This window comes from Branchiostoma floridae, chromosome 14, assembly GCF_000003815.2.
Source record: "Branchiostoma floridae strain S238N-H82 chromosome 14, Bfl_VNyyK, whole genome shotgun sequence".
NCBI lineage: Eukaryota > Metazoa > Chordata > Leptocardii > Amphioxiformes > Branchiostomatidae > Branchiostoma > Branchiostoma floridae.
In genome coordinates, this window is record NC_049992.1 from 1,984,698 (window position 1) to 1,996,173 (window position 11,476).

At 43.4% G+C, this 11,476-nt stretch overlaps 1 protein-coding gene across 1 annotated transcript; it reads left to right on the forward strand.

Moving 5' to 3' along the window:
- Positions 1-3,972: 3,972 nt before the first annotated feature.
- LOC118430457 (cell death protein 3-like) lies at positions 3,973-6,252 on the forward strand. The gene is made up of 4 exons (XM_035841332.1): positions 3,973-4,179; positions 4,482-4,712; positions 5,179-5,288; positions 5,749-6,252. The coding sequence occupies exons 2-4, from the start codon at positions 4,487-4,489 to the stop codon at positions 5,872-5,874; spliced, it is 462 nt and encodes a 153-aa protein (XP_035697225.1). The 5' UTR covers positions 3,973-4,179; positions 4,482-4,486; the 3' UTR covers positions 5,875-6,252.
- Positions 6,253-11,476: the final 5,224 nt, after the last annotated feature.

The following is an 11,476-nucleotide window of genomic DNA, read 5'->3' on the forward strand; positions in this document are numbered from 1 at the left end:
CTCACTAACGTCAAACACTTAAATCTGTCCAACTGCCAGCTGCGCACACTTCCACCTGAAGTGTGGAGACTGACACAGTTAAAATGGCTGGGCCTGAGCTATAACCCACTACGGACGTTACCCGCAGAAGTCGGACAGCTCACTACCGTCAAACACTTGGATCTGTCCCAAAGTGAGCTGCATACACTCCCACCTGAAGTGGGGAGACTGACACAGTTAGAATGGCTGAACCTGAGCTCTAACTGGACACTATAGACGTTACCTGCAGAATTTGGACAGCTCACTAATATCAAACACTTGGATCTGTCCCACTGCCAGCTGCACACACTCCCACCTGAAGTGGGGAGACTGGCACAGTTAGAACGACTGGACCTTAGCTATAACAACCCACCACAGACATTACTCGCGGAAGTTGGGCAGCTCACTAACGTCAAACACTTGGATCTGTCCCATTGCCAGCTGCGCACACTCCCACCTGAAGTGGGGAGACTGACACAGTTAAAATGGCTGAACCTGAGCTCTAACCCACTACAGACGTTGCCCACGGAAGTTGGACAGCTCACTAACGTCAAACACTTGGATCTGTCCGAATGCAAGCTGTGCACACTCCCACCTGAAGTTGGGAGACTGACACAGTTAGAATGGCTGGACCTGAGCGTTAACCCACTGCAGACGTTATCCGGGGAAGTTGGACAGCTCACTATCGTTAAACACTTGGATCTGTCCCATTGCCGGCTGCGCACACTCCCACCTGAAGTGGGGAGACTGACACGGTTAGAATGGCTGGACCTGAGCGTTAACCGACTACAGACGTTACCCGCAGAAGTTGGACAGCTCACTAATGCCAAACACTTTTATCTGTCCCACTGCCGGCTGCACACACTCCCACCTGAAGTGGGGAGACTGACACAGTTAGAATGGCTAATCCTGAACGCTAACCCACTACAGATGTTACCCGCGGAAGTTAGACAGCTCACTAACTTACATAATCTGAACGTTGATAAAACTCCAATTATAAAACCACCAGCTGAAGTTTGCAGTCAGGGAATCAATGCTATTAGACAATATTTTGAAGAACTTGAACGCTCAGAAGAAAAGGTAAGCGCCCGTTTGAAAGTTGTCGTCTTGGGAGAGAAAATGGCGGGAAAAACAAGCCTGGTACAAACGCTACAAATGGGCGAGTCTACCCTGACACGATACGAGGACCGCACGCACTGTGTAGAGATAACTCAGTGGGCACCTGATGACAACATCACGTTTGAAGTGTACGACTTTGGCGGCCATGATGTGTACCATCTCACTCATCAGTTCTTTCTGACTCCAGATGCCCTTTCTCTGTTATTAGTGAACCTTGAGACATACAGCTGTACTGAGCAAAGTTACACTGAAGCCGTTGGAATTTGGATAGACACACTAAATGCCCGCGTGCCGGGGGCGGTGGTCACATTGGTTGGGAGTAAGGAGGATCGTTGTCGACCTAATGACGTGAAAACAAAGACATCAAATATTCAGGAAAGGATCAAACAACAAATGGCATTGTGGGAAAGAAATTTAAAGCAACGTATCAAAACACTTGAAAGTCTGCAGAAGATGCACAAAGGAGATTCCTCGAAGTCTGTGGAAGATATTACCCAGCAACTTACACATGCTAATCGCCTTTTGTCGCAAAGACTGCATATCGATGGTGACGTGCACTGTGTGTCTGTGAAACCTAAGTTTCGACTTAGTTCAATGTTTTCAAGCTCATCTCACATCAAACTGAAATACTTTATTTTGGAAACAGCAAGAAACACAACATTGTTTCCGACACTGAGAACAATCTTGCCAAAGACCTGGGTAGATTTTGAACAGTCGCTTCGTATTGAAGGTTCGAAAAGAGCGCCAGAAAAAGCGGCTAAAAATGAAACGGGTTCTTCTGGTGAGAGTTCACCACTGGAAAACATTCAGCAGTCCTGGTTGACAACAGCTGACTGTGCACGCATCGGGCAGCTTGCAGGACTCTCATCAGACAGACTGGAGTCGGTCCTGTCGTACCTGCAGCAGGTGGGAACCATCCTCAGGTACACGGACATTCCGGAACTCAAGGACCTTATCTTCCATGATCCTCCTGCCTTGGTTGAAATCTTCAAAGACCTGTTCCATCACGATATCAAATCACTTTTCACAACACCCGGGCTACATAATGCTGATTATACTAATGTACAGCTGGGCGGTTTTGAACAGGATCTGCGAGACTGTGGACTGATCCAGAAGGATGTGCTGACATGTATGTTACCACCAAATGTCGATACTGACATTGTTACAGCTCTGATGCAGCATTTTGGACTCTGCTTTGAGGTAAGAGCCGAAGAAAAAACAGACCCTTCTAAACACATTTGTCACTACCGAATACCTTGGTACCTGTACCAGCAAATGCCAGAGGAGTTAAACAATGTCTGGCCAGAAGACGTACCAGAGGAACAGGAACAGCTACAGCTGATGTGTGACATCAGAGGATTCTGTCCCCGTGGACTGTTTCAGAGGTTCAGTGTTGGGATCCACCCACTTGTGAAGGACAGAACAGACTGGAAAGACGGCGTCATGGCCTACAGACAGGACTGTCCCGTACTGGTGTGTTCCAAACCTGCTGCAGACGACACTTACATCACCATGGCAACCAGAGGCAGGCTTGCCCAGGCAGATGAGATGTGGGGCGCGGTCCACCCACTGCTGGAGGTGCTGGTCCAGCTGCTGCAGGAGTGGCCAGGTGTGCTATACTCCCTACATGTCACCTGTGCGCACTGCATCAAGGCAAGACTGGACAATCCGCACCAGTACGACCTGAGGGAGCGGACTGCGGATGACGGCCGTGACGTCAGATGCCCCAGAGTCAAAAGAACTGCATCAACTTCAGCAGATCTAGTCTACAGACCAAGTAGGTTGTCCGGTATGTTATTTTTATTTTTTTCACATATATTTTTTTAGTATTAGGCAAAAAGCACAATTAGCTTATATAAAGTCCTCTACTAAAAAACATAAGCATAAAACAAGAGTAGTAAACAACATACATATGTAAATAAGTACAAAATTGTATGTTGAAATGTTGTTATTAATAGGAAGCGTTTCAAGGTAGTCCTGTTCCTCCCAAAATAAACGCTCACACTTCAACGCTGCTAGATAATCTGTAGGTCAAGTGAATGATCTATATATCTTTACAAGAACCCCAGGGAGTGACTCTCATTGTGTCCTCCTTTTTCACAGTTCTCACGAGTCCAACATCCCTGACCCAAATGAGACCATCTCAGCAAAATGTAAGTAGCTACAGCAAACGTGTTGACCTGTTAACATTTATCTCTTAGTTTATTGTTTGTTTTGCGGAAGCTCTTTTATCTAAATCCAATGTTCAGGTCCAGTGTTGATGACGCTTTGTTTTTGCTTAATTGATAAGGACTACTACAAGATGACCTCCGACCCGCGCGGCCTCGCCCTGATCATCAGCAACACCAACTTTACAGACCCGAGTAGGAACAGACCAGGAGGGGAGAAGGACCTGGACAAGCTCAGGAAGATTTGTGAGAAACTCAAGCTGCAGCAGGAGATCAGAGAGGACCTTACATCTCAGGTGGGTAATGTGAGACATATTAACAATTACAGTTTTCATTCCAATTATGTATAAATTTCATTATCGTAGCTATTTGGAATTCAATCCTTCTGCTGTACGTTACACAACGCCATTGCACATTCTATTTGTAATATGCACCATTGTCGCTGAAATTAAGGCATGTTGAATAAAACATAGTATCAAATTGTGTCTACTGTTATGCTAAAGCTGTGCTAAGCGCGGTACACGGTATGCTCAATCCACCGCTGCGCCAGAATCTCCTAGCTCTAAGTCAGTAGATATTTGTAATGTACGTCCAGTAAGACTCCAGTAACTGACAATGAGAACATCATACTGTGTTGACTGCTATCTCGTGTTAAACCCGTAGGAAATTGAAGCTGCAGCAAACGACGTCTCCAGGAGAGATCATAGCAGCTACGACTGTTTTGTGCTGTTCCTTCTGACGCACGGTGACGTTGCAGGAGTGTTGGGCACAGACGGACAGCACGTGTCTGTGGACAGCATCGTTTCTAGTTTCCAGGCCTGTCAGAGTCTTGTGGGGAAGCCAAAAATCTTCTTCGTTCAGGCTTGTAGAGGAGGTGAGAAACTCTTACGGAAATCTTGAAATCAATAGACAATAATAGTACTGATTAAACTACCATGGGCACATCTTAAATCCATCCAACTAAAGACAGAATGTCTCTAAAAGCGCTTTTTATAACCATTTACATAATGAACTGTGAACGTAACACTTGTATGTAGGAAATAACATGACGTCATACTTTCTACGTCATCTTTATCCACAAACGGGCTTTACTAATCAGGAATTCTTGTTGGAACGATCTGCTGTTTATACTAGTGTATTGCTTTAACGTGGACTTTGCATCCAAATGCTTGCCAGTTGACATGGATCCGGGCCATGAACTCACGGACACTACCACAGATGAAGACGGCGACACCTCTCCAGTCGGGAGAGAAGCATCAGATGGAGCACCAGATCAGGCAACTGAGTCACCGCCTCCTCCAACAACCGCACCAGCCACATCTGCAGCAGGTTTGGAGAGTCCTGACGCCGGAGAGAGAACCTTACCAACGACGAGCGACCGGCTGGTGATGTACGCTACAGTACATGGTAGGTACTGAATCTAGCATTTGTATGAAGGGCCGGGGGGGGGGGTCCAATTCTCTGTCCTTTCAAATTGGTAGGTGCGCACTTGCACTCGCAGGGTTTATCCACAAACATCTGAGGGCATTCTAAGAGATTATTTTTCTACGAACCTTGTCAGTTTACTAGTATTATACATGGACGTCAAATATAGTAGTTTTGGTGTAGATTTATCATGTCTTCCATCTTTAATTGTTGTTCCGAAGTTACTGTGAAAGTGACTGATAAACTTATCAACACACTTCATCCTAGATGACTGATAAACTTAGTGCACTTATTTCATGTTTTCTGTTGAGAGTAGAACGACTGACGTGGCTGTTTTCTACTACACTAACTGTAAACTAAGCAATATACATTTAGCAAGCTCAGAACAATACCACTAAGCTGTGATAATTTTCTGATGACTTTTCTCTTGTCTGGCGTGTTCCAACAGGTCACGTGTCTTGGAGGAACTCCGACACAGGCACATGGTTGGTCCAGGTTCTTGCTGACGTCATCACAGAACACGCCGAGACGGAGACGCTACAGGAAATGCTAACAAGGGTGAGCCGAACTTCGGGTCTATAAATGCTAGTAGTAAGGCTATATATGGTAACACTGGGTGTGGTTGAAACACAAACTCTATCTACGGTAGGAAAGTTGATGCTCCTACTTTGAGAAAGTTTCCTCCTTATTGATTGGACCGGGTGAACGACACGTGACATGGAACACGCTCAACCCGCTAGGAGATCACCTAATCGTTAAAACATCATCCTGAGAATGACACTCAATTATAATTGTGAAAAGAACCTTTTGTTGCATGCGGTTCATTATTACTACTTATTTTTCATCTCTTCTATCATTTTTCACTTTCCATCCAAACGGTGCCCGTCATTCTAACTGCAACTGCCGTCATCCTACACGAGATGCTCCATCGGCCATATCAGAGCACAGTTATGAATATAGTATCAAATGACTATTTCAGAAGCATTTCAGAAAATGATGTTATATTTCCCTTCCCCAGGTAAACGCCAAAGTTGCAGACTTCAAAACTCAACACCAAGAGTACAAGCAGCAACCGGAAGTGACGCACACACTACGCAAGAAGCTCTACTTCTTCCCTCAGGCTGCAGTTGACCAGAATCCTTAGCGCCAACTTTCCCATTTTCAATTTTGAATACATAAATGATGCTATGATTAAAGGCATATTGGGACTAGACCAATCTATAATCAAATTCCTCCAATTGAAATATATTTGTATCAGAAAAGTCTATTGCGGTAGTTTAGCCTGACTTACCATACGTAAATATGTATGTCGGAAAGGGATGGACCTTCAGTAGTGTCCATCATTTCAAGCTCCCTATGGGAGTGACCTATTGTATCGTTTGTAGCATGTTGCTACTTCTATGCACACTATTTCAAAGCAGTTGTGGAGTTGTAAAAGACGTTATATTCCAAGTTAACGATAGAAAAATATCCATATCGCAGGAATATGTTGAACTTTTAACTTTTACTTCAGGAGGACTTTTTGTTCGTGAATAAATCAATGTATATACTGCAAACTTTTTATTTTTATTGTGTGGCGATTGTTTACTTCTGGTTGTTTTTTTATGGTTAGTCAAGTGAAAACATTCAGTCAATATAAGAGTCCATTTCGGACCAAGTACATGTAGCTGATTCCGTATCAGGCAAGTTGATCAGACCAGGGCTGTTGATGCGGTTTTTGATGGCTACACTAAATTTCCGGTAGGGAAGATTTATGGGAGCTAAGGAAGCTCGCGATGAACAGGACAAAGTGGAGAGAGTTGTAGAACTTATTGCAGCTGCAAGTTGTCCAGACCACTGCAGCAGCAGGTGGATTACTACTGGAGATAATTTAGGCCATTTTTCTCGCCTTAAAGACCAATCGGAGCGATACTTAGCTTTATAACACTTGACATGCCATTGTCTTTATTGTCACAATTCTCAGACCATGGAATGTTGCACGTAAAACAAACTTCTAAGCAGAAACGTTCTAAATATCTATTAGTATCGGCTCACTGATTTAGTTTGGAAAACCAGCACCACCCCTCCTAGATGGCTAACATGGCATAGTCCAATATTTCAAAGGCAACCATGGTATACGTACATGCAATCAAGTCTGCTTAACCTTTCAGTGGGGACACCTGGCGTTTGCGTTAGTATTTGCAGCTACTAGCAATGTTTTGCCGCAAGCATTACTTTTGCAAGGTGCTTGTAACTGATCACACACAGTATCTTCTTCTTTCCTCCGGATCACTCCAGTGATATGCCAATAAAGTTTTTCCAGTACCCATTCTCCTTCATCGTGAACCAGAAGGCCTGTCAGACCAGTGTCTCTTTTAATCAATGTATACAAGATAGTTGGCTATAAAAAATTCAGAACTTCAATGGCAAACATGCTGAAAACTATCAAGGCGGGGCAAACTACTTGGTCTCTTCTCACTTTACACTGTAAAACTACCAACTGAAGCAATTTCTAGAACTTTCCCCAAGAGCCAGAACTTATCAGATGCACGTATTAGTGTTGATTATGACGTCAGACATGCCCCGTCGGACGTTGACATGACAGCTGACTCCGCACGAACCTACAGCCTTATTTGGTCATGCTGTGGGCTTCACCTGCCACGTCACAAGGTTTGATTAAAAATTTTACCTGACAAAAACTGAACCATAAACGCTGGATCAAGGCGTTGAAATTGAGAGTCTCACAGATAGATGGGCATCGCTACAGGCATTATTAACAAACCATAGAATGTGGGTAAACTGGAGATCAACAGAATACGTTGTATAAGTCTTATTTTTCATATTTTGTCATTGAACTTGAAAATGCAAAGGTCTAAAACCTTTCAATTGTAGGTAAAAGTCATCAAAAGAGACTACATCTTATCTAATATCATCAAAAGGTAAAATTTGAGAGCATTTGCCTTCACCTCTGTACAGACTACCGACAGTCTTGTGATGTTTGAGGTTTGAAGTCCACAAGTTATTTTTGCCGTTTGGCGCAAACAAGTCGGCCCACCTGGACGCTTTATCAGTATTTTGAGTGACAGGTATTATAACAACAGTCTTCCTCACCATGGCAACAGCCTCAAGTGACAGGCAGGTGGTATAGCTGAGTCCTGCCGCTGTGGGCAGTTCGGCGGGGCTCCGGCTCCGGGCCGGCTGGCTTTACAGGGACGTGCACTTTTTGATGGACCTACGTATTCTCCTGCTATCTGACGCGGGATTCCAGCGGTTTCGCGAACTCATAGGATTCCTTATTGGATCATGTAACCGGACTGTGTTTTCAGTGGACACTGCAAGAGAATAACGGGAGCTTTCCAACAGGACTTCGTTGAGTGGACGTTCATTGGCATTTACTCAAAGAGACATTGTGCCGAGACACCGCAGACTTTGTGTAGCTCATCTCAAGTTCTCACATCCTTCTGACTGCTTCACATCGAAGGTAAGCAGTGATATCTTATTGCACAGAAAGTCTTAACGTGACCTGTGTATATTTCTTATATGGATTTGTATAATGTACAAATGTGTCATAGCATTATATTAGGACGCACAGAGAGATGTTGCAAGGTTATTGTGGCAAGGAAAAGTCCTTATTTGGTCAACTTACTATTTTGCACAATATGTGTCGGTAGTCAGCATCTTTGATCCAAAGTTATGTTATTCTGTTTCGTCGACTTGGCATGTAAATTTAGGCATTATGATTATTGTAATGATTACAAGTTTCAAGTGATGCCATTACATGAAGGTGCAAAAATCACTTGGGTTGGCCGTAGTGATGCCTTTCTACTATAGCTCAGCCGTGTGTGTGTTTTAATGTCAACATCATTACGTCAATGAAGTAGATAGTTGTTATGGAAGCTTGTAGTTGCCTATGAGGTAATGGAAGATTTCTCTACACTGATTGGTTAGACCGTGTGTGCATTATTGAGTTGTTGTAGATCCAAAATCACTTTCAGTCATGGATACGTTGGAACATATTCCTCTACTGATGTAATAGTAATACTAAAGTCTTTTGCTTATTTATTCTGTTCTAACAATATTTCCAAAGCATTTTTGGGGTTAGCTATCTTTCAGACAGTTTACCCAATTGTTGACAGACGAACTAGCAAACAACTAGCCCTGGCATACATTTGTGTTATTGGAGAATACCATCAGATATGTGGATTAAGGTTAGACATCCAGGTGATGAGATATTTGAGGAACCTTTTAATTTGAGGTGCTATCAAAAGGTACCTGGGTAAAACGCTTCCTAGCCTGACGAATCTCATGGTTTTCTTATACTTAATGCCAGGGTCATGCCATTAGAAACTCAGTGTAAACATTAAGTAGAAGAAGTGGTCATAAGCCGTTATTTCTCTAAATGGTAAGAGTAAGGGTTTCCTTTGAAAACATGTAGAAGGTCGTGTTTATGTCAGAGGTCAGGACCAAACTCTAGCTCGTCACCAACATACTACATAAGAGGCAAATCGATATCTACGTAATAAAAGCTATCTGAGCGTATTTCGTGCTTACACCGAATGACACACACTATTTAAAAGTTATCAATGACAAAACAGATGCCAAAGCATTGAGGACGTAAAAGGGCTAATTGTTCAGACTACCGACAGTCTTGTGATGTTTGAGGTTTGAAGTCCACAAGTTATTTTTGCCGCTTGGTGAAAACAATTCGGTCTGCCTGGACGTCTTATCAGGTTTGAGTGACAGGTGTGCAAGCAGCAGCTTTTCTCACCGTAGCAACAGTAGCATATTGCACATCGATACAGCCGTTTGTACGTGTCAAGGGTACATTAATGGTCTTCTGAGTAGAAATGTGTTATAACATTGTCTTAGCACGTACAAAAGGAAACTAGAGATTTCATAAATCAATGCAGCAATTACTTTGTCAATGAAATGTCGATGTTAAGTTCACTTTGCATCTAAATCGTAGGATCTATGGTCTTTGTATCGGTTGCCTTTGATCATCAGTCCTAATATTGGTGTCCTACACATGTTCGGCCCTTTGGTCACTTTGCAGTGATGCCTTTACGTGCCAGTGACATTGATGCCCCTTTTCGCCTCAGCCCTGATGTGTATTTGTTTTGACGTCATTCTCATAACCTGAATGAATCAGGTAGTTGCTATGGTTACTTACCATTTCCACAGACTGAGTTAAAGAACGTGTCTCCACATTGGTCGGTCAGTTGACAGGTCAGACCAGGTATGGCATTCTTGGTCATTGCAGAGTCCCTAGCTGTTTGAGTGTTACAGGCAATCTCCTTCTTTATTACTTCCAGGAATATTCTTCAATTTTTAGCTCCCCATTCATACAGTTAGCTGAAGTGCGACCCTACATGAAGTGCCACTGAGTTAAACCATGGGTTTAATTTGATTATGTTTTGGTGGCAATATATGAGCTAATGATAACCATTGGCGGTATTACGTTCAAACGAAAATAGTATTTTATGGTGTAAGGATGACAGTTTTTCATTTGATAGAAGAGTGCAACCTTAAGGGGTGCTTTGGTAAACTCTGCTCAATATGACGCTACCCAGAGTCTTGTGATGTTTGAGGTTTGAAGTCCAACAGGTGTTTTTGCCGTTTGGTGTAGACAGGTCGATGTTTTATCAGCTACTTGAGTTTATTCTCCATGGTGATGATCTTTTGTGACAAGCCGGTTACGTATTACTAAGTTTGAGAGACCACCGTGTTTACTCTCATGTTGGTGCTGGTTTCATAATAAACCGTCAACATTTAAAAGAATCCTTGAAATAGTTGAACTGTAATTTCCAACACAAAAATTGGACTCACCCAAATTTTCGACTGCACAGCATCAGCCTTTGTCAAGGAATGAACAATCCACAATTTAAAAGAATCATTGGACGTGGAATTCATAAAGAATATCATTGGAATTTGCGAAATCACCATTGCATGCATGTTACTGTGTTTGTAATACACAACTACGTAACAACGTATGGAAAATACGGTAGACGTTAGGCTTTAGGGTTCCGCATCAGGTCCTTGTAAGTCAGCATCGAAACTTTCCATAAAAGGCAGCGTGCATCATCAGAGAGGGCGGAAACGTGAACAGATATACCATCTGTAATGTTAATTCAGCCAGCCAAGTCGATGCTTCCTCAGTTATTTGATTGACTGCTATGCAAGCAACCCCCTCCCTTACCATGGCAACAATCTCTAGCTGAGTCCGTCCGCTGCTGTTCTATAACATTTGTGATATGATGATGTTAACTTATTTACATGTTAAGGTCCCATAGCCATAGTTGCTACTCAAGCAAACATGCTACTCTAACAGATTTGTGTATGATGTCGTTTCTGAACGGCTGAACGGCTGTAAGAGCCAGCTGCTACAGATATGTTTCAACAAAACAGTCCCGGTCCCGCCAACACTCAGTCTCGGGGGGAAACCAGTGCCTTGTGTCGAGTCAGCCAAAGGACTGGGTTTTATCATGGACAGGCACCTGACGTTTAACGAGCAAGTGAACTCCATGGTAACAAAGGCGTCACGGAGACTGCACTACGTACGGCTTCTCACAAAGCAGGGCACCAGTGTCGATGACCTGATTCAAGTGTACATTACCCTCGTCAGACCTATGCTTGAGTACGCACATGTTTTACTGATGGGCTGTAGCAAGGAACATGAAAGGGCTATCGAGAGAGTACAGCGGAGGGCGCTCAGGATTATATCACTAGGGGGTAGACGCACTGTGCCAGCCTTACCAACCCTGAAAGAA